A 25,524-nucleotide genomic window follows, 5' to 3' on the forward strand; every position below is an offset into this window, starting at 1 on the left:
ACAATAAGAGAAGATCACACAATTGATCCAAGCAGCGTGCAATATCCACGAAGCTGCCTTGAACTAAGTCTGAACATCTTATTGACTTTGTGGCATTATTCATTACCAAATATTTTAATAAATTGCTTTTGTAAAAGAAAACAAAAATCATTTATGTCAGATGACACCATTTTTCAAACATGTCTGAAATGATTAGTAACTTTTACTTAAAACTTTATTAGTAATTATAAATATAATTGTAAAGATGTTTACAATTACAAAAAATTACTATTAAAATCAAATCTTCATTGTATGTTCAACTTATATTTTATGGTCTTGTGCCTTTTACTCACAATTTTAATCTTTTGATTTTTAATTATCCATTTTTTTGTCTTGAATTTCTTTATACATTCCTTATATGTTTGGTTCCGGTGATGTACTGTTAGTAAGTGAAGAAAAGCAAGTGCATCATGCGTGTAGTTTCATTGACTTGAATGATAATGAAAGTGAGGATCTGCAGATGAAGCTCGCGAGAGCTTTCACCCAAATGAGAAGATTGTGAAGGAAAGACAGGTCATTCACATAAAATGTCGGTTATGATCCTATGATCTTCAGGGTAGAAAGTGAAATTTTTTTAACTTTTTCCTGTATTAGTAGAAAGTGAATTTTTCTTTAACTTTTTAAAGTATTTGTCATGCACATAGTCAGATATTTCTGGAGAAAACCGATTCCCATCTTCAAGAATTTACTCTTTCTTCAGCCAGAAACCATTGTTTCTTCCGCGAGAATCAATTGGTAGTCTTTGGTGTTGCTCCTTAGTGGTGATGAATGTGAGGAAAAAAAATAAAACAATAAAACCCTATACAGTGCATATTTCATAGATTTTGGGAGAAGAAGAATGCGGTTTAAGGTGGGAAGAATCGATTCTCCCCTTTTGAATACAAAGAATTGGTTTTGGGCAGCCAAGGAAATCAATTCTTCACTGTTTCCCCTCTTATTACCCAGTTTGTTTGTTTTTTTGTGCTTATGTAGTTTTTATTCTGTTGATTCTATTGTTTTATTTCTTTTATTCGGTTACTTCTATAGTTTTTCTGTTCAATAATAATAATAATGATAGTAATGTAATTGTTATTTTAATAATAATACTAATAATTATAATAGTAACTTCAATTTTATTTTAAATAATTTCCATTATTTATACTTACATTTATATGACATTTATCTTAAGAATCAAATAGAATCATTTAATATTATCTATTAAAACATATTTTTTTTAATCTATCCTATCCATTAAATTATACAAAAAATTTTATCTCAAATCTTCTTAAATTATACCATTTTTCTCTTAATTCAATCAACTTCACGTTTACCTCATTTTTTTCTCAAATATACTCAAATTCATTTTCCAAATTCATTTCAAATCCACCTCCTTTTATTATTCATCTCTTCCATTTTATAATGTTACAGTCTTCCATCCAAGAAATATTACAAATATAACGTGTTTTCACCATTTTAAGAACTAAAATAATAAAAAACAATTAGGAATGTAATGAAAGACCCGTTTAAAAAAAGTAGCAGTTGGGTGAGGTATTTAAAAATGTTCTAATAATTCAAAAAGAAATATTAATTTCACTACCTTAACAACCTAGGAAATAGTTTAATATTAGTAATGTTTTTAATAATAACACTTGATTATTTTATTTATAAAATGTTCAACTATAAATAGATTTGACGTTAATTGAGTTTTATTTTATAAAAAATCAGTATCTTTAGAAAAACTTTTTTCTAGAACTTTCTCTGCCTTCTTTCTAAACTACTGAGTTTGTCTCTCGTTTGTGTGACGATCAAAGACCACTAGTGGGTTTACGATAAAGAGGTCTACAATTCTGACCGATAAGAATCTCAAACATAGTAAGTTCACTTTTTTGTTCTATTTTTGAATTAGTTTAGTATTTTGAGGCTTAAAATAGCTCAAACTGAATCTTTGTTTAGTTGTGATCGTAATTATATGTTTAGATATGTAATCCGATATTTGTGTAGGTAATTAGAGTATCTTGTGAGAACTAAAGCACTAAGAGCAACTTTGAGTCAAGGGTATTCTCTCACCAACTAAGGAAAACTAGTTTTAGTTTAATTCTTACTAATAATTAATGAAATGTGAATTATATGATGATGGTGCGTGATGTATGGAATTGTAGTATTAATTTGTTTGAAGTAATTAAAATTGTTAAATAAGATAAATTGGTTGGTTTGAAGAATTGTAGGTTGTGTTTGGCTTATTTGATAGTGTTATTAGAGTTACATATGTGAAATTTTGATTTGTTAGTGTTCTTGTCTCTAAGATTGATAAATTTGACTCGATTGGGTTCAAATGGTGTATCTAATAAGTTGGAATTGACTATGATTTGCAAAGAGAAAAGAAAAACACTTCCTGAGACTAAAAGAACATAATTATCATTCATTAGAGTTATGTTAAAATCTTTATGTGTGAAATTGTGATTGATGATGGTTTGGCTTTAAAGATTGGTAAATTTGACTATATTGGTATCAGATGGTATATTTTAACTGGAAACACTAGTTTTGATATGTGGAAATGCATAAAAGTACCCCTTGAAGCCAAGAAAATAGATTCACAAATTTGTCATGATTTCTAAGTTGTGCAAACTTATTGGGCGAGTCAACTACTCGTTGAGCAAGTGCCAATCTGGGTTTAGTAGAGAGGTAGGGAAGGCTTTCTCACTAGACGAGCCAACTTCTTGCTGGATGAATTGGGTTTGCCTACTCTGAGTCATCTCTGAAAAATTTGGATTTTTGCTTCGTTAACCATTGGATCGAACTAAACTTTTAACAGCTAGTCCAAAGCATATGAATATTTACTTTGATAATTGGATCTTGTGGATTGGGAAGTGACCTATACACGTTATAATTATAGCTCTTGAGAGATATGAGTGATTGAGTGATGACAGGTGCAAGTCTTAGGGTGATAGTCAATACACCACTCATTTGGAGGTTATGTCTATGGTTCTTAGTATATGAATAGGCTATGAAAACCTTTATGATTGAATGTTGATTTTATGATTTGCCAAAGCATTGTAGTTATTTTTTCAATTTCTAAGTGTATACTTTTTTATATTTAAAAATGATAAGTTTTAAATTATCTATAGTTTATTCTATTTTTTGTGTTTAATTGTGGTTTATCCACCTCAATGATCGTATGTTATACGTGAGTGGAGGATAGTGCAAGATGGAGATATGAGTAAGATGATGATTGATAGTTTGTCGAGAAATAATTGTTGCATAGATATATAATTTTATATTATATAACTCTTTTGTGTATAATGAGAAACTAGAATTATCCTATGTTTCATGAATAATGATATATTTTATATACTTATGTGTTTTTTATGCCTAATACTATGTAGTAACCTAATTTAATTTGGAGGAGTTATATTCTAAAATTAGGATATAATAAAAAAAATAATGAACGGATAAAAATAAATTAAATATTAAAATTTATAAACAAATAGGAAAAGTGAAAATTAGAATTAATTATTAGTCGTAATATTGGTGATTTAACTGCGTTCTAATTATTCTTGAATTTAAATAAATCAATATAAAAAATTTAATCTATGACAACTCTCCAATCTGGCTTTTCCCCTGGTTGAATAAGTTATATAAGATTAAACAAAAGAAAAATCATCCTTCCTGTAAACATTTAAGTAAAAAATAACGTTTGTTATTTGTTAAATATTATTAAATTAAGTATTGATGATATTTAATCTTTTATTAAATATAATGTGATGTTAAACATCTTTTAAATAAGATTCACTGATCATATAATATTTAAATATAATATTTATTAATATTTTTTATTTAACACTCCAGACAACTAAATTTGTCATTATGTTATGTGTAATGTCCTGAAAAATAAGGGAAGGGTTGAGCAGTGCTTTAAGCTAATGAGACTAGACCCTTCATATTAAAGTGCACTGACCATTAAAAGTAGAATTTTTTTTAAGATCTCTGGTTCATTGGCCTAAACTCCAACCTCTCTCTAAACTCTGCTCTTCTTCTTTTTGCTCTGCCTTCTTCTTACCCTTTCACAAATTTCAACCGTTGCATTGTCAAATAGGTGGTGTTCCTGCGTTCCCGGAGTCGAGAGCTTCCCATCCATCTGATTAATTTCTGTCTTGGGCGGGTAAGTCATTCTTTTTTGTTTCTCCATTTCTCTTGAACCTAGGCCATGCAACTTTGCTAGTTTCATGTAGCCAGTAGTTTTCCCCTTTTAGATTCTCTGCCTATTCTAGCTCTAAGAGTTGTTTTTGTCTCCACTTTAGTGGGTTGTAGGGTCTTGCTGTGTGCTGGCTGTGTAAGGCACTGTTGAGGTCTTGTTGTGAACTGAGTTGTACTGTTGTTACAAGGTAAGGGGAACTAGTTATAATTTTTAAATTTGTTTTGTTTGAATCTGTTTTATAAATGGGTATACATGTTGACTGCTGAACTGATGTGTTGTTGGATTGTATTTTATATTTTAAGCATGTTGGATGTTATGAACTGAGATGTGTGGTTGATGAGACTGTAGTGGTTTGTTTGGGAATCGATTTGAATGAACGAAAGGGCTGTAAATTGAACATGTAGGAAGGGGATGGGGTGAGATTTTTGTTTAGTGTTAATTTGGTAAACAGTTCAACAGTTAGGCATAAGTTTTAGGTTAGTTCAAGGGAAGTGAGGTATTGAAATTGGGCATTTGGGGTTTAGAGCACAATAGGACAATTTGGACAACTTAGATGGGTTAAATGTAACTTGTTAAGCACATAAGGAAGGTCTAAAACATGTTAAAAACAACAGAATGGATCTTAGGTCATTAGGTTGTTGATTTAGATGTTGTAGAGAGTGAAGTGAGTTTTGATCACATGAAAATCATTAGAGGAATGTTAGAAATCACATAAACAGGCTTAACTGAGACATAATCACGATCTAGAGGTCTTAGAAAATTGGAAAGAGGACTAGAATTGGTCTAGAGGGTGCAAGTGGGCATAATCTGCAGAATTGGGCGTTCTGCAGATTATGCAGACTCGCTATGCGAGTTGTTTCGCATAGTGATTCCTTGCAGGGGATTGGCCTCTGTTTCGTCTCTCGCTATGTGACCTGGGTGCGCTATGCGAGAGACCCAAAGTCCGATACTTATTCAAACTTAATTCGCAAGGCGAGCTGGGTGGGCGCGTTATGTGAAAAGCGCCAGTCTCACCATGCGAGGGTGGTGCATTGTACGACAAGTGTTGGGCCTAGTTATCTGAATTTTTTCTTATGCTACGTTTGATTAGTGTGCTTTTTGTTTTGTTTGTGAAGCATTCTTTAGCATCTATAGTATTGTATTGTGATGTTCAAACAAGTATGTGGATTGTAGCCAAAAGTGTATGATTATAATGTGGTGGAAATATGATCCAAGTTGTAAACCAAGTTCCATGTGTGTAGAATATGTTGGTGAGATTCTTAGTGTTTAGAATGAGAGTAGGAGCTCAGTCTTGGGGGTCATCCTGAAACTCCAATGATTTTTCTTCTCACGTAGAGAGGATTGCACCATGTGGTGAGGAATAGCAGGAGGTCTTAGTCTTGGGGGCTTGCAGTATGCCTCAAGGCCCGGAACAGGCTAACCTCGTGAGTGTGGTAGGGTGGGGAACCCAAGTTTCATAAGTCACCACGAGTGCAAGACCCGCCATAGCTCGACCATCATTCTAAAGTCCGGACGAGTCAAGTCTAGTATTCAACTTGTTAGGATGTATGTTTTAAACTGCTTTGATTGGAGTTTACCCTAGTATGTTATATACTGTTAATTGTATGTTTTTTTTATATAATTAGCTCACCCTTGCTTGTTTATGTTCGTGCTATGTTTTTGTGTGTTTCCTCTTGCGATGATCATCCACTTGGATGGGAGCAGATGTCGAGGAGGTGCCCCTAGAGCAGGCATTGGAGAAAGATGACGTTGAATCCTAGTTTCATTAGGATTTCCTTATTTTAACTTATGTATTTTGAAACAAAAACTTTAATATGTTGAACCCTTGGTATGTTGGAACACTCTAGTACTTCAAGCTTTAACTTCCTAGCATTTTAAGGATGACTGTAATCCCAATATTCTGTTATATGTCTTTAACTGCTTTCCAATATTATAACTTGATAACATCTTTATTATATATGCATACCGTATATTTTGAGAATGTCACAATGAAACATTTTGGTTAAGTCAATTTCAGAAATAATACAATAACTACAATATTTATTCAATATAATATTTTAATATATTTTTTTATTAGCAGAACTAATAACAACTAAAGTCGAAAGATTTCAATAATAAATATTATTAAACTTTCTGTTCAAGCCAAATTTATTGATAATACATCAACTCCAATATTTAGTATCTTATTAATATTTTTTAAAATATATAATAACACTTCTTACAACTATAAATTTGTCAGATTTTAATAGTGTTCTGTTTAATTTATTTTATTGATAGCATATCTATTTAAATGTTTTTAAATTTCATATTTAATTAATTTAAAATTATTAAATGTTTATTAAAAATAATATTTCATTAAAAATGTTTGTAAATTTATTAAATATTTGATAAAAATGTCATCTCAGAAAATTTTAATAAAGATATTAAATTTACTAAATGTCATGCAAAAAAGTAAAGTGCAAATCAAGTTGTACTTATTTAAATCATTCTTCAAAACCCAATTACTTAACAAAAATAACCAAAAAGTGTTTAAAAAGTTGAAACCGATCAAAATCTTTTTTTGTAAAATTTGTCATGCAATTATTTAATTATTTTTTATTTTAAAATAAATAAAAAGAAATAATTTATTTATATAAATATAATATATATTATATGTATAAATTAATCTAAACCTAATAAATTCACTTGGCTTAGACTTATTTTATAGTTTGATTATATATTGTAATACTCTAAGAGTATGTAATTTATTAACAAATATGAGAAAAAAATAAAATTATGAATAAGATAATAATTATAAAAAAATCGTAATAGGTCCCAAAAAATTTCTATTATAAAATATTTCATAATTTTTTAAAGTGGTATATTATTTTAGAATAAAAATAATAATAAATTTAAAATTGTATATTAAACCAAATCAATTATAGTATTTATTTTGTTATATAATTTTTAACTGAATTTTAAAAGAAAACATTGATTTGGAAATATCGAACCTTTAGTTTCATTTAAAGAGGCTTATGAATTTGTTAAGAGTAATCAATATACTAAAATACGAAAAACAACCTAATAGATTGCGTTTATGCAAAAGATTAAAACTTTCGATGTTAGACTTAACTTAATACCTCTCTTTTGTAATTAGGGTTGGGCAAAAATAACTGATCTGTACTGTACTATAGTTAACTATACTATGGTTCAGTTTTTAAAAACTGAACTTATAGTTCTCTAGTTCTCATTCAATTGCTCCGTCTTGCTAAAAAAACGTTAATATTAATAAAAGAAATCGTTCAAATAAAAAATTAATAATGAATTTTTTAAGACAAAATTTTTTATCACAAATTTTTATATTTTTTTATGAATAAACGTATATTACTTTTTAAATAATATTATTTTAAGTAATAAAAGTAAAATATATTTTTAAATTTAATTTTATTAAATAATTAAGTAATATAAATCATAAAAAAAAGACTATATAAAAAAAATAATACTTTAAATATATTATATTCTTTAACATATTATTAAATATGTAAAAATATGTTAAAAAAACTTTTAATGATATTAAAATGTGTGTAAGTGCACACAAAAATAACTATTTATTTTAAAAATCAACTTATTTTAAAATGAATATCAATATTATTATTTTTAAATGATAGTATTTTACATACTAAAACTAAAATATATTTTTTAACGTTAAATTTAATTAAATGAATATATAATGAAATATCATAAAAAATAGTAATGTAGTAAAAATAATTAATATTATAGAAATATCAAATGACAAAAAAATTAACAAATGTTTATTAAGAGTAATTTTTCTAGTATCATCTTTTATTATATTATAATAATTAATAAATATTAGTTTAATTTTTACATAATAAAATATAAATAATAAATAATTGGTTAATAAAACAATTTTACGAGAGAACAAAATAAATATAAATAAAAAATTATTTTAAAATAAAATAAGTAGATAAAAATATAAAATAAATTATATACACATATAAAACAAAAAAATATAAATAAAAAATTAAAACAATAAATATAAAAGTAAAATAATATTCATGACAAAATAAATATAAATAAAAAAATAAAATAAATAAAATAAATAAATAAATAATAAAATAATTTCCATACACATATAATAATAAAAGAAATATAAATAAAATAGAAAATAATAATATCAAATAATTAAAAAGTTAATTTGTAAGACACTTATGAATAAAATAAAATAAATATTAAAATAAATTTCAATTAAAAAGAACGTGTATTGTTATACTATTCAGTTTAAAAACTAGTACTATTCAGTTTAAAAACTAGTACAATTCAGTTTAAAATTAGTATAGTTAGTAGTTCAGTTTAGTTTATATTGTAGTTTAGTACAATTTAGTATAGTTCAGTTCAGTCCAGTTTGATAAAACAAAAAACAGTTCAGTTCAGTTTGTCTGAACAGTTCAGTTTAGACAAATTAGTTTTTAGTTCAGTACAGATTTTAATAATGCAGTACAGTTCAGTTCTATTTGCCCACCCCTACTTGTAATGTGATAAATATTTTGCCTTTCAAAATTAACATCTGTTTATTCCAAACCCTAATTTCTTAAGTGAAAGTAACCTAAATTTCTTTAATAAGTCTCAATTCCTTGTGTAATTCAACCAAATGATTTGTTTTAAGCTCAATGATTAAAAGATGACCAGATAAAACCATAACCTATTCCTAGATATATGACTCATTGGTTGTTTTGTCTCAAATCAAGACAATGAAAGTATTTTTCAATCACTGAATCCTTAAAATCTATGGTTATTATCCACAACAAACATGAGTCATAGAAATAAAACATTAATATTAAAATACAAAGAAAATTATATATATATATATATATATATATATATATATATATATATATATATAATGTTGTATTATATATTTATAATACAAGAGAGTTTAATGAAGTTACATCTATCCACAACATAAAACAATGACTTTAGCTATTCATAAATGAAAGAGAAAGAAGAAATTATATAAAAAAACAAATAAAAAAAAACTAGGTTGAATCTAACTCTCCACCCACTGTGAAAGAAGCTTGTTTTCCCAAAATCTACATCTCAAAATGTTCGGAAAATAATTTAAATTTTTTATAATGGTTAAATTAACATCAAATTTGATTAAAACAAAGCTTTAAGTACTCCAAATATAAGTTGATAAATTCTATAAATATAAGTATATAGAGCATTTTTATCAAAATACGAAAATTGAAACTTGTTTGAATTTGGTTAAACATGTTTTGTTAACTCTTCTGAAATATGATTAAATTTGTAGTGTTGTTTCTTTCGTGAATGTGATACTTGAAACTTTTAAACAATACTTACTTTAAATTAAATAAAATTGTTCCATTTAATTATGTAAATTAATTGGTAAAAGAGTGTGAAATACTACGATTTTCTTTTATTTATTTTGATATTTATTGCAAACGTTTTTATGTGATGGGAGATTAGTGAAGGAATCCTAACCTATATTTCCAAGAAAAAAATCATAAAGCTCAAAGAAACGTGGGACCAGTAATGAAAAGTTCTATAACATTCAAATATTAAACACGTTATTCTTACAAGTTTCACTGCAGTTGTATTATGTGTTAAAAATAGTTATGCTTAATCTATCTTTTACACAACAAACTATCAAATAATTAATTCACCAGTTCATAAATAGCACAATTTCATAATTTATTTAGTTATTTAATTCCATAAATCTTATAACGAACTTGGTATACTAAAAATAATTTGACTACTAATTATTCTCTAATTCAAAGCATAATTTTGGAACAACATTAAATACATAAATATTTGTTTTTATACCAATGACAATCATAAGTTCTAATCATCAATTTTGTTTAGCAACATTGTTTATGGATGAACTCGTAACATATAAAATACATACTAAATAATTTATTTAACTTAATTTCTCAAGTCTTACCAAGCATTTTACAAAAGTTCACTCGAATGCTAACATTCTTAAAACGAGTGTTCAAAACGATATCGCTTAAAACATTACTGTAGAAAGTCCTATATAAAAGTCCTCAAACTTTCATACTAAACATCTTCTCTAACCATATTTACATACTCGAAGAGCAACGTTTTTTGAGGTTGTTTATACAAACAGATTCTTGTATAAGCAGTTTCATTTGAAACCAAAACAACCATTTATGGGAGTATGATATTATATTGCAATGCGGAAAAATAAAACTACAGAATATGTAGTAGAATGCAAACAGAAGTCATATTCATACAAGTGGTATCTTCACCAAGAAGATTCACTACTAATATGCAATGCCTACGATCATCCCCACAAAATTTGGTATACCAAATATTATTCTACCTACCCACATAAGTCGTCTAAACTAGACATGCATCTACTAAAACCATTGGTATTAGTAAACTTGCCCTTCCAAAACTTTAAAACCACGGGTTCGTTTGGTAAAATTGCAGTGGCAAAGGAGTGTTATTCTAGATGAACAGGTTTAAGAGCAATATTAAATATACTAACAGAAAATCGATAATCCAACAAGAGAATCGTGACATCCAAAATTGTATCATAATGGAGTTGTCGACAAAGTTAACACTAGAATGAGTTCAACAAAGCCAAGCACAAATTAACATGGAAACAGCTCTAATAATAAATTTCATGCTTTACGGTAACCACCAAACCTAAAATCTTTCAAAGATTTATCGCTTCCCTAAACTCAGCTCTTCAATGCCTGCTTATCCTTTGCCTTTTGGATCTTTAGGACCTTTTTCACAATCTTTTGCTCTTCAACCAAGAAAGCTCGAATAATTCTACAGAACCGGACACAATATTGAGCAACGTACTCTATCAATTTGCGCAACGAAAATTAAACACACCACAGAATAAGAAGATTGATCAAAACAAACCTTTCTCTAACAGCACTTCCAGACAACACACCTCCGTATGCCCGGTTCACAGTCCTCCGGTTTCTGGATAACCTGGATCTCTTGTATTCTGTAGGCCTTAAATGTGGAATCTGCAATTAATAGCCAAGCAAGTATTAATAACCACCATATTATGCTTTGCATCATTCATACATAATCTGTTACCAGTCAAAGAAATATGGACCATGCAGAGAAAACCGAAGACTCCTTTAGAAAGAAAACCACAGAAAAATAATGAGGGAATATAATTCAGGAAATAAAGAATACTCTCAAGCTTGGTGGATGGCCCCAAAGAGTATGCCATACGCCTAGCGCTAAAAGGTCGATTAGGATAACGGTAAAATAACATCTAGCTTGCTAACTGTAGAGAGTAAAATAGTTAGATATGTTGAAAACAAAAACTAGTAGCAAGGACGTTGGGACTCTTAAAAGTATGCATCATAGGGCTTTCTAAATCAAACATTATAATCTTTGACTTTCACTAAGAAAGTAAAGTTTGAGTAAAACCAATAAAAAAACAATCAAATATTAGCAGTATTCTTCTGCTAGCGTTAAGACCATTCATTATCAAGACAAGCATTCTTTTGGAACAATTTTTCTCCAGGTCCCAAAACCAAAATAGACTAATTTCCCGAGTGTCTTTGGCCCTTTGTATACCTTCATACAAAAGCATCCACTACATAATACATCAGAAATTCTTAACCCATCATATCTTGCTGATGTACCAGATCAAAAAGGTTTATCTGCACACTAACTACTTTAAAATTCCAATTACAAAGATACAAGCAGAAGCACGAACCAATATTTCCCAAGCACATTTACAATCTTTTCATCATCAGTAATTACTAATTCAATCAAATCATGTGTCACATAGCTTTCAAAAGAAAAACATTTTAAAGATCCTTTTCGAGAAACAAAATCCCCATGTAAGAAAATAAATTATTGCATACCCCTTGAATCCTCTTTCCAGTGACAGGACACTTGGGTCCACTGGCCCTCTTCTTCGTGCTCTGGTAAACCAGCTTACCACCTACATTTGACAATCAAACACCGCACGACGTTACACTCAACCGAACCCTGGCGAGCAAAACGGCACAACGTAATCGAGATAAACGACTGTACAAAGCTGGTGAAGAGAAATTACCGGGGGTCTTAACGACCCTGTGCTGGTTTGATTTTGTGGCATAGCTGTGGCGCTTGCGGTAGGTGAGACGCTGCACCATTGTTTCCGATCAGCTTTCAAAACCTAGGGTTTCTCTTCCACGGCTAGCAGGGAGGAGAAGACAGAAGAAGCGCAGGGGTAATATATAAAATGAGTGTTTTTTTCACGACCTAAATCCAAGGGTAGAAAGAGCATCTGCATTGGATGATATTGGACGGTCACGAATTTTACACGTCACACGTCAGAAAAAGGATTAAATCTTGTACATTTCTTTATAATACATGTAGTGTGTATATATATAGGTATTTTTTTTGTATATACAAATTTTTATTTTTATTTTATTTTTAAAATATAATTGGTAACTAATTTTAAAAAATATAATTTTTCACTTATTTTTTAAAATTAATTTTATTTTAAAATATTTAATATAAAACTAATTTTTTTTCTTTATTATATTTATAGTTTCTGTTAAAATATTTTTTACTATTTACATAACTTAATCAACTTACATATATTTTATTAACTTATAATACAATTAAAAACACTTAAAAAATATGGACGCATAAATGTAATAAGACTTGTGTTTATTTTAGTACAAAATAAAATAGAAATTAATGTGTATATATATATATGCAGATAATTATTTTACTTAATGTTTTATTAAATTAAATATTATAGAAATATATAATATTTATATATTAAATCTATATTTATATATAAAGAATTTCTTTTTGGTACACATATTTATTTTTCAATTTTACTTTTTAAATAAAAATTAAATTAAATTAAAATAATTATTTTACTAAATTTACCGATTGTTAAAGTTTTAAAAGTTTTTTTATTTGATCATTTTTTAAAATTAAATATTTTTAATTAAAAAATAACTTATAAAGTACATAAAATTTATTTATAATAAAGTTATAAGAAAATATTTATTTTTAATTTCATAATTATAATAATAACAATGACAATAACTTTATTATTTTTTATTATCTTAAAAAATATGAACATACACTAGTAAATAATAATAATAATAGTAATATTAATTATAAAAATTAAAGTTTCTATTAAAAATCATGTAAAATATCTTATTTTAACTTTAACTTAAATATTATTTACATATAATTATTTAGTTTTGTTATAAAATTTTCACAAGAGCCATACTTTTAACAAATTATTAATTATCAATTATACGAATATTATAAATTACCATATGTAATTAAAATGATTATACGTATATTGAAATTTTTAGAACTTTAGAATTAAATTAAGAATTTTTGTATTAAGATAATATTAAAACCAATTTTAAATGGTACAATACTTTGCTATTTACATATATGAACTTTTTTCACATATAAGACTTATCAAAATTTTACAATTTTCCTTTTTAAATTAAAAAAAATAGCTTCAAGTATGCATAATGATTGAAACTCTAAATAATAATATGCATAACATCATTAATAAAAAATAATCAATATTATTATAATTGATTATATATTTTGAAAAAATTAATTAAAAGTGAAAAATTCTTCTTAAGAATAAATTGTATAAGCAATTAAGTATTGATAAAATAAAACTTTAGCAATTAAAGATGACAATGATTAATATATAAGTAAAAGTTTTAACTAAACTTACAAATCTTAAGCTTAGATCTTCACACAAAAAATTCATCTCCTATGTCAATTCTAAATAGGTACCTGAAAATAAAAATTATTGATATAATAAATAGTTAGATCATTTATTTGAATTAATAAATTTTCCTAGACCGAAATATGCATAAATGTCATAAGGTAATTAAATTTTTATTTTATCTCTAAATGATAAAATTTGATTGATAATATCTTCAAGAATTTATTTATTTATTTGTAAAATTTGTAATTGGTTTAGAAGATATAATTAAATAACTCAACTTTAAACATATCATGAAATAACTCAACATCATAAACTACCACAGGTTTTGAAATGTTATACGATTAATATTTTAATGTACATCTCGAATAAAATATTTGACTATCAAGAATATTGTTTATATGTTCTAAAGAAGAGTTTCAAAATTTTCAAAGAAGATCTTGATACATGCATAACCAACCTAATTTAAAGAAGTGTCATTAGTAATGTTTAGCATACTTTTTCAAATACATGTCATTTCACTCATCAAATTGAACATAATAATGGAGTGTTGACAAAAACTCAAGCAAATTTTTTTAAAGTTTTAATACCAAAGACAATGTACAAATACTCAGTTACAATAAACATTTTTTAACACTTATATATAGAAGCTCATCATTCATATTAGTATATATTTATGAAACCGTTACAAAAAGAATTCTTATGTGTACATAAGTTCTTGATTCTTTTATTCTTTAAAGGTTATAGTGCTTAAAAATTCATATCTCAAATAAAAGTAATATGTCTTTTTTACCGTTGTGCTAATTAAGAAGTCAAATTTGTTTTTGATAAAGCTCTGAAAAGCACGTCTACTCTGACAAAAAGACTATCCTATAACAGAAATATACACCAATAGCCAAAAGAAAACAAATCTTGAGACTAGCTACGACAAACAGTCATTTTATTAAATCTTAAGACAAACATCGTCAAAACGACTATATTATCAAGGTGTATAAATAGAAAATAAGAAGAAGATGATGATGATGATGATGATGATGATGAAGGAGAGATAAACATGAAGATGTATTATCATCAATTGAGCAAAAAAATCTCTTTGAGCTATTAAAGAAAAATTTCCTAACCAAGGAATAAAAAAAGAGCTCCAGAAAAGAAGAGAAAAAGAAAAGTCAAACAACACTCTTGAGCTTCATTATATTGTTTGCTTACTTTTGTAAGATAAGAGAAAAGAGTGAGGAGAGAAACACCTTTGAGTGTTTAGACTACATTGTTGAGGAGAGAAACACCTATGAGTGTTTAGACTGCAGAGAATCGAAACACTTGCAGCTTAGCTCTAAAAAGTTAAGGAAATCTAGGCAACATATAAGAAGATACTGAAATTGTCTAGTACTAGAAGTGGTGTGAATACTCAACTGGTATAGGGTAACTAAAGGTTAGTCATTAACTAGGGATACCAAGAGTGGTGAAGAATATTGCACAACCAAGAGTGGATGAAACTCAACTAGGCGGTATCAGTGGATACCAAGAGAGCCTAGGGATACTAGAAGTAGTGCGAATACTCATCTAGTCTAGGGTAACAAGAGGTTATTCGTTAACTTAGGATACCATAAGTGGTGCGAATACTCATCCAGTTTAGGGTAACAAGAGGTTATTTGTTGACTGAGGATACCAGGAGTGATGTGAATACTCATCTAGTAAAGGATAATTAACAATTACTTGTTGATTAAGAAACCATGAGTGGTGAAAATACTCAACTGGTCTAGGGTAACTAGAGGTTATTCGCTGATCAGGGATACTAGGAGTGGTGAAAAATACTTCACAACCAAGAGTAGGTGATACTCAACTAGACGATGTATCATAGTGATACAAGAAGTGTCTAGCAATACCATGAGTGGTGAATAATATTACGCAATCAGAAGTGAGTCAAACTCAACTAATTAGAAGAAACAACGATTACTCAATAAGACTAGGAACACCAAGAGTAGTTTAAAACACTCAATTGCACTTCATTGAATATTTGATTAATCCCTCTAAGTTAACTTGGAGGAGAACTGGATGTAGCTTTAACAAGTGAACTGGTATAAAAATTGTCTATGTGCTATAGTTTTCTCTATAAACAATTGGCTCTTGATGAAGGCAATTACTCTAAACACTCAAAGTTAGCATCAAAATTTTAGCTGGCGTTTATTCCTTTAACTTGTTATTACTTAAACATTTATTGGAAAATATTGAGCTAGTTCTGTAAACGATCTTCATAAAATTGCGTTTACAGTTAAAGCATAACTAACTCATGAGTGTTACGTACATCATACTTAGCCCTTTAGCTCAGAAAAAATGTTATGAAAGCACTATTCAACCCCCTTCTAGTGCTTTCCCTTCACTTCAAAGACATTTTAAGAAAAGATGATGCAATTGATACAAGATCACGAGCAACAGAATGAACACATACGCCAACAAAAAGAGCATATGAATCTTATTTTATGGCACATCCAATTGAAGAATTTTACCTTAGGTCCATCTAACCCTCGTAACAATGGAGATGATGTAGTGACTATTCTAGTGATGGTAGTTGACATCAACCTTAGTTAAGTTTAATTATAAGATGAATTTAAAACTTCCTTATGTATTTAGAACTATTTTCATTTTGATTTTATGTTGGACCATGTAATATGGAAATTTATACTATTTTTTACTACATTATACATTTGAATTTATTGTTATTTACTATAATTAAATATTCAACATTTATAAGTAAGTGAAAAAATTATATATAAGCAGTTGATTTAACCACCAATTTATTCATTGATTTAACCACCGATTATTATTTTAATTAAATTAAAAATCGTATCTATTTACAACAAATTTAACAAAACCATTTTTATTAAATTAAAATTTGTTCTTATTGGTGAGCGGAATTTCAATTGCCAAAATTACTTTCCAATAATTAATGGTGATCAAATTTTTAATAATCAATTAGCGACTGAAATTTTGATGGTTGTTGAATGATCAATTTTCAAATATATAACTAATTGATTTGCAATTAAGGTTTTTGCTTCTATTGGTGACTAATTCCGTTACTAAATTTTAGTGTATATTAAAGATAAATTGATTCATTTTATTCAACCATCAAACAAAAAATACAATATATACAAAGATTTGATGATGGTTAGTTAAATTTTCAACTCATTGTCTAGAAGTTGATTAAAGATAGTCGTAATAAAAAGATCTAATATTTACCATTAATTTTGTAAAGTAAAAAGGAATTTGAAACATGTTTTCCTCTCTAAAATAAAAGCAAATCAAATGGCATATATTTTAGGTAAACAATATAAACTTAATATAATTAAGAGGGCCTTTTATTCTTTCATAACAATATGCTTAATGGTGAATGGTGAAAGTTGAGTCGTTCATACGCAGTTATATACTAAAAAAAAGTAATATAATGGCTGAGTTAACAAAAAATAACGAAAAAAAAATGTTAAAGTAAATTCTTCCTTACACCTCCCCTCAAACACGCACTACAATGAAAGCAAATTTGATCCTAAAACTGATTTAGTATTCCATCATGTCAACATTATGTATAACATAAAAAGTGTTGTTTCTGTATATGCTAGTGTGTAATTTTCTGCGAAATAAATCCAAAAGAATTAATCAACAAGGAAAAAACAAAAGAGAAGGCTCCACTTGAACCTTTCTGCCAACAAAATCGATTCGGTTCAACTTTTCATTACACCACATTAGTTGATCTTTTCTCAACTTTTTCATGTGTAACACCCTTGACACCAATCTCAATCCCACTTGAGCAAGCAACTGTTCTTGATCGAGTTGAATATGATCTTCATTCTGTTTTTGGAACTTCCTCACTATGCAATTCCCACTCCTTACTATGTCTTTTAGCTTTCTCTCCTTCTGCAACATTCATGATCAATTATTATCATCTTACAGTGTCAAGCAACCTATTAAAAATGTAAATCTTTCAAGAAAAAACCAACCTTTTGCAATTGAGTTCGAACATTCCCAAGAATTTCAGAAACTGCTACGTCCTTGAGATCAATTCCTGTTTTATGAGAAGCTTTCATCACATTGCCATAATCTTTATCTGCTCTCACAAATTCCCAAAACACCTGCATCGACTCTTTGATGATTTTTGCCAACCTTTCGCTATTGATTGCATACTCTTCACCCAACTTGATTATTTTCTTGTCTTTCGTATTGTCATCTGTACAAAGTCATAAGAGCATAGTTAATTACAAATATAACATCTCACTAGTTTTTGTACGTGTACTTTTTATTAATTTAAATACTTTTTGTTGGTTCATAATTTAAAAAATTTAGTACGATGTAGACATATCATTACATATAATCTCTTATTGATGTGATATACTTAAAAAGTAGGGCATGCCCTTCTTAAATAGTAGTAAAGATAATTAAAAAAAAAAAAGATAAGTTTAAAAAATAAGTTATAAATATATATTTTGCCCATAAACCTATATCAATAATTCGCAATCAAAGGTGTAAAATTAGAATTGAAGTTAAGCTTTTTGTTACCTTTAATGGGTGGAACTTGCAGCAGGTTACGAATGACGCAACGGTTGTTGTTGTAGTTTTGAATTCTTGGACCTTGATATGGTTCATCTTCCAAAAAGCGTTGCATGAGGACATGAAATCGTTGAAATTCAGCCGCCACAAGATTATAGCTGCGAGGCCATTGAGAATCATATTGTTGTAACTCTTTAACTTTCTTGTGCTGCCAACACAAAATTTCCCAGGAGAGACAAACTTGCCCAACATACACCAATTCCAAATCTCCGTGCAGATCTTCAATAAACTTCAGTATAGGATCAGATATCTGATTCAGTGCCTTGCGTGGCCACAAATTTTGAGATATTAGTGGCTTCATGCTTTGGACGGTAGATTTTGGGATGATAAACAATTTTGGTGGGTCTTTTAGTTGAACAAGTCCTACACACAGCAGAAAAATCCGTGATGAAGTCAATCACTAACCAAGAACAAGTTTATTGCCAAAGAAATAAATGAAAAACTCAATGAAAAAAAAGATCATGTCCCAATCTAAGGTGAAATGCATGCAAATGAAATGAAATTAACTTGGTCCTCACCAATTGCATGCATGGTCTGGTAATTCAAAACATCCAGTTTCCGAGTTTTCTCTGCATAGCACCTATAAACCTTTTGAATTTCAACAATGTGATCTTTGAATTCTATCTTCTTTTCTATCTTCAGTGGCTTTAGATCCTCAACAACTTTTGGAGACTCTGCTTCTTCTTCCTCTTCTAAAATAGTGGCAAGCCCTCCTTGTCTGGCATTTTTAAGTTCCATTTTCAATTGTTGCACTACTTCATCATTCTCCCATTCAAAGTCATCGTCGTCTTCTTCTTCTTCGTCAAAATCTGATTCATCCCATTTATCTTCCCACATGGTGTCTTCTCCACGGTATGGAGAACTTTCCTTTTCAGTTTTGTCCTCAACAAGATCAAAATTGTGATCGTGTGAGACTTCACTGTCATGTGAATATTGAGATTCTTCACGAAATTCATATGTATTTTCCTCATGGCTCTCAGTATCAAATACTTCACCAAAAGGGCTAGAACTAAAAACTTCAAGTGTTACCGAATAGTCATTGTTGTTGTTGCTGCATGATTCTGACCCAGAATCAGATTGAAACGTGCTATCGTTTAGAATGTCATCATCAAATAAATCACTTGAACAAAACGCTTTACATTGAGAGATTGGATCAGAAGTGAAAATGGATGTGATGTTTCTCAGTTCTTCTTGAGAAACAAGGCCTTCCTCCAAAGGATGCTCTAAACATTCAATTTTTGAAATATTTTCATTACTGGAAAATAGATTATGGGAAACATTCGGAGCTATAAAATTTTGACGGAAACTGAAGGACAGCATACTTGGTTCTTCTACCAAATCACTGGCTTCAAAATTTGTGAAGAAAGAACCTTCTTCTTCGTCTTCTCGAAGTAAATTGGAATCTGCCCCTGCGGAAACAGAGCTTTCTGTTTCATTTTCATTTATTTTCTTGACATCTTCATGAACACACGAGACGGCCTCCATGGAAACAGACCCCTCTATTTCTCCTTCTCTTCTTTTACCATGTTCATACACATCCAAGTCTTTCTCCTCTAAAACAAAGCACTCTGTTTCTCCTTCTAATTTCTTTACATTTTGATGAAAACCAGAGTTTATCTCCCTTAAAACAGAGGACTTTGTTTCTCCGTGTAAATCATCAGCATCTTCATGAATATTTACATTGGAGTCCTTCGCAAATAAAACAGGGCACTTTGTTTCTCCTTCTCTTCCATCAATTGCTACATAAAAATTATCAAAGATCGGAAATAGCAAATTAGCTAACTCCTCTGCGATCCCGTCAATGTTAGAATCTTCAATCTGATTTCTCTTGGTTTGATCGGGTGGATCATGTTGAATAAGGTGTTCGCTTTCCCTGTCTTCTGCATGAAATCTGAAACATGAAATAAAGGAATCATTATTCAATTTTCCAGTTTCTTAGCAAAATAATAAAAATAAAAACTATAAATAGAAATAACCCAAACGAGAAAATTCATCAAACCTGAAGATATGTCTGAGAATCAAACCCAAGGAATACAGCACATAGTTGTAGAAGAAAACCCGAAGAGAAGCCAAAGCCCAAAGCACGTTTTCATAAACAAAACCATTTGCAAAAGACAAGTTGATAGATTCAATGTGTGTTTTGAGCATAACGAGGTTCGTAGCACCCATCAATGCTCAACTAAGCCGAACCCACTCCACCACTTAGATTTTATTCTCACTTCAAGAAAAATTTTAAACCACGTTATAAGAAGGAGAGTTGGGAGCAAGAAAATTTGCCCATGGAACGAGTCACTATTAGACAGTGAACTCTCCTCACTGATGCACACCCAAATCGGTGGCAGAATAATATCTTGGCATAACTTGATTTTTGGGCCAAAATATGCGAGATTAGGCATATATTTTGTGAGAAAGCAACAAGAGGGTTTTGCTTTTTCGAAATGAATAAGAATCTGATGTGGTCAATTGGAATAGCTGTACGAACGGTTTGCAGTTTATGTAACAATTTTGTGGTACATTTTCTGTGTCCTATTGGATTGAAACGTGTTAGATGTTGGGACTTGTGAAGGTTGGTTAAAGTGACTAGTGTGCTTGGATTTAAGGCAATTTGTGAGACATTTTTTATTGGGTTTTCTTCGGTTGGACTCAGTCGGTGATCTTTGGATTCATCAAGTCAATGGTTTTTAGCGGGTGTGGAAAGTTGAAGTTTTCTTCTTCATGGATTTGGGTGAAACAGTATTATTAGATTATCACTTTCTGAAACTAAGTCCAAAACCTGCCCCCACCTGCAAGTAGAAGCAATGAATCAAGAATTCATTCAAGAAAAAACGTACCTTGCCCAGTAAATACCCCTCTTTACTCACTTTATTTTCTCAGTAAAAAGGTAAACTTTCTTTTAAACACACCAATTCAGGAAATAACATGTAAAAATTAAAGAAAAATATATTTTGCCATATATTTTTTTTATAGTATTTCCACACAAACGTGTAATTTTTTTTATTGATTTTATATTTATTACTTGTTGTATTAATATATAATTGTCTAAACATTAACAGGTGAAATGACTGGTGGATTTAATGAGAAATTAAATGGTGGATTTACTGAGAAATTAAACGATAAAATTGTTGAAAAATACATAACTTTTAGAAGTTCACTAACTTTGTTAAGGTTCATGTGTTTGAAGAAGATCCACTGGTTTTGTGTAGCAGTCTCTTGGCAGTATTAGCTGAGGTTTCATGGCAGAAATTGAAGACCTGAACCTCATATACTTTTACATAATTTTTTTACCATCATATTTTTTTTTATCTTTTATGATAAAAAGATTTTTTTTTATAATTAGTTTATATTTATAATATGTATCAAATAAAAATCAATATTAATAAATATCCAATCTATATTAATATGTAACATTTCTCGCTACTTAAACACCTTGGTGAACCCAAAACATTTATTAATATTATATTCACGATCGCACTAACAAGCCAAAATCTGAGAAATAATGAATACCTGGAATGCAGCAGCGTCTCTACGAATGAAAAATTAGCTTCAAATTTCCTTAACCAAGACCAGTATGCTTGATTACCTTCAAATTTTTCAAATAAGTAATCTTTTTAGTGAAATTTCAATTTTCTTTTCTCTATACCTCTTGCAATTTTATAATACTGAAATAGAATTTTTTAAATTTCAAGATTAATACAATATTCTTTTCAATCCGTATTTCTTAAAGTTTTCAATTGGTGAATTATACAGTTTTAAAATTACAGTCTTACTAATAAAAATATAAATATCTAATATTATCATATAGGAAGTCAAATTAATGATAAATATTGCTTTAAAATATTTAACAAATTTAAGGTCTTAAATGATTTGGAATGTAACACAAGTATTGTTTTATTTGGGGAATAAATTATTTAAACGTTTGAATATATTTAAATACATGATTAATCAATCATAATTATATATTCCAAGTTAAAAACGTATAATATCCTTAAAATATAAGTGTGGACAATATTTATGATTATGTCACCAGAAATGTGAAAAATAATTTGCCGGCATTTCTCATCTGAAATGTGAAGTCTTTTTTTGGATGGTGGATGTCACTTTCATACAATCAAAACGCTCTTTTATGGTCATAACAATCATTAAATTATGAAAAACACTTCTTTGGGGGCAATGATTATATGAATGAGTAACAAATAATCATCCAAATAGTTTGATGACATTGCAAGTATTTATTTTTGGATTTATATTTTATTTCTATTTCTATTTGTATTTAAATTTAACTTACGAAGTTTAAACAAAGTATTTTTAAATCTATAATATAATATAAAATACTATGTTTAAAAATAATTAACATGTCAAGGACGAAATGATTGGAAGTTGATTTTTTATTACGTATATTCTCTTAGGATTAAATATATTTGTCATGCTTATACAACATTTATTTTTATTAATCATCTTCTCAATCAAATAATTATTACACATCTTACATTATAGGGGAGACATTCAATTATATATCTTATACCTTGATATTCAATATTTTTATCCATGAGATTTAAATTTATATTTAAATTAATAACAATAAGATTAATTTATAACTTAAAAAAAAAACTCATGGTATAAAATAAAAATGAGTTTCATGAATGATTAATTATTTTTATGCTATTCAATTTGACATGTTAAAAATGTTTTCCATCTAGTATTAAAGTGAAAAAACATATTAATCAATATAAACAACTCACATATTAATCAATATAAACAACTCACATATTAGTATGTAATGAAATATATTTAACGCTTAAAAAAATTAATAAATTAATATAATTAAGTTAAAAAAATTATATCGATATTTAAAGAATGAAACATATCAAAATTTTAAAAAATAACGAATTTTAATTTTAAATCAAAGTTTCAAAATGTAGAGACTAAAACAATACTTAATATATTTTTTATTATATCTATCTACATTTACAAAATTATTTATTTCTCATGTAGTTTATTTACAAAATTATTACAATTATCATTAATAATAAAATTAAAAGTATATTTAAAATCAAGTGTAATTATAAAAAAAAATCACCATATACATAATTTTTAGGCTATTTAATATATTAATTAATTTATTTATTGAATTACTTCTTTTATTATTAAATATATTATGTAGATTCTCTTTAATTTGAGATAAATAATAACCAATATATAATAATCAAAGTGATTTTCTATTCCGTCTGGATAATTTTACTCTAAAACTATATCATTAACATCTTTCTCCTGTATATTATTTTTTACTTTAATATCTTTCTTTTATCCCCAAAAGCTATATAATATTTTTTCTCAAAATATCACATGATTTTATACCTAATAAAAATATAATCCTTGTACATTCAACTATGGATAATTTCTCTTAGTATATCAAAATAAGAATATGTTGACTCAATTCAAGAAATTTCTACACCATAAAATCAAACCAATTGTTTGATGAAATATAAAAATATTACTATTAACTATAACTATCAACCTCAATGACAAAGATATTTATATTTATCAAAAAATTATTTCCTCTTTTAATTTATCTAAATCATTCTAATTTGTTTTTTTAATGTTATGTGTATCATATTTTTCTTAAAATACTACAAAACCTCAGTTCAAAAAATCTTCTTATATTAACTAAATATTTCCTTATATTTCGAATAAGTTTTTGAACACAACACTGACACATGTTGTCAAAATACCTTTTCTTCTTAAAAGGGATAAAAATATTTTCTTTTCTCTACTTTTAATCTTAGAATAACACAATTATGACCAAAATAGTAATAATAATATTAATATAAAAAAAATCCTCAGATTTCATATCAATCTTAAACACTCAAGCACAGCTTTTCAAAATATTTTTCTCTTTTCAAATATTGTCAATTCTTTATCTCCAATTCTAACAACAATATAATAAATAATAATAAGCTATGGAAAAGACTTCCCTTACAAAAATAATAAACTTCATAAAAATTCCTTGTCATGACCTGCAAGTTAGATATATATCAGAAGAGTTTAATTTGATTTATAGTAATATAAATGATGGGAAAAATATTCTTGTAAGTTTATCAACTTCCTTTGTGCCAAATCTCAAGTAGATCATAATTTAATTAGATTTTTTTTTTCTTAATGACAAGTATATGTGTTAAAGAAAATTTTCCACACGTATATGTGACAGATATTATATGGTCAATAATATTTCACAAAAGTTTTCTTAAAATTTGGGTAATTAAATATAACATCCTATAATATCTCACTTTTCATTTTATATGAATATAAACATTTTGAATTTAAAGTTATGTTGAAAGTTTAACATCAAAGATAAAATTATTTTAAAATATATAAGTAAATGAAAAGTTGTGTCTCATTCCCATTGCCAAAAGGCACCCGACAACATTGGCTATGATATTGAGAATTCAACTTGTGCGACTTGTTTATGATGTTTTGAATTTTGGGCTGGAATGTGGTCTCAACTCTTTGCGTGTTCAAAGGGATTATGGTGATGATGAAGTCAATGGAACAAAAAATTAGTTAAATTTATATCCGTACGTTGAAATGACAATTAAATAACGCAGGACATTGCCTTTTCATAGCTTCTAGAGTATTAATAAAAACTTATATTTATTAGACCAATTCTGGCCAACCCTTCGTTTCTAGAACTTATGTTCTTCTTGTATACCTTCCTAAGGAATTAACAAGACCACAAAGGTTTTGTTTCTACCTCTAGGGTATTGCATATTTTATTATTTCAATTTTTGTTATCATATTTTATATTTATTACAAGTTTTTTCTATAAGTTGACTAAATAAAATATTCATAAACTTTTTTAATCTTCATTCTTAGATAATGTAAACTTTTTGGTAAGTTTAAAATTATTTTTTAGTTAAGGCTAATTAAGAAATAAAGTCATCTAAATTGTTATTGCATAGTGTTAACATATTGATCTACATTTTATTAATATTGT

General features: G+C 28.0%; 2 protein-coding genes across 2 annotated transcripts; both read right to left on the bottom strand.

Annotated features, from left to right (window-relative positions):
• Positions 1-10,715: 10,715 nt before the first annotated feature.
• Positions 10,716-12,448, bottom strand: LOC108332958 (60S ribosomal protein L34). The gene is made up of 4 exons (XM_017568260.2): positions 12,291-12,448; positions 12,097-12,176; positions 11,129-11,238; positions 10,716-11,032 (listed from the first exon to the last, which is right to left on the bottom strand). Exons 1-4 carry the CDS (start codon positions 12,367-12,369, stop codon positions 10,939-10,941), a joined length of 363 nt encoding a protein of 120 aa, XP_017423749.1. The 5' UTR covers positions 12,370-12,448; the 3' UTR covers positions 10,716-10,938.
• Positions 12,449-17,468: 5,020 nt separating this feature from the next.
• LOC108336029 (uncharacterized) lies at positions 17,469-21,195 on the bottom strand. Its single transcript, XM_017572321.2, has 5 exons — positions 20,533-21,195; positions 19,052-20,424; positions 18,483-18,896; positions 17,927-18,153; positions 17,469-17,843 (listed from the first exon to the last, which is right to left on the bottom strand). The coding sequence occupies exons 1-5, from the start codon at positions 20,700-20,702 to the stop codon at positions 17,586-17,588; spliced, it is 2,442 nt and encodes an 813-aa protein (XP_017427810.1). The 5' UTR covers positions 20,703-21,195; the 3' UTR covers positions 17,469-17,585.
• Between the last annotated feature and the right edge of the window lie 4,329 nt (positions 21,196-25,524).

This window comes from Vigna angularis, chromosome 1, assembly GCF_016808095.1.
Source record: "Vigna angularis cultivar LongXiaoDou No.4 chromosome 1, ASM1680809v1, whole genome shotgun sequence".
Taxonomy (NCBI): Eukaryota; Viridiplantae; Streptophyta; class Magnoliopsida; order Fabales; family Fabaceae; genus Vigna; species Vigna angularis.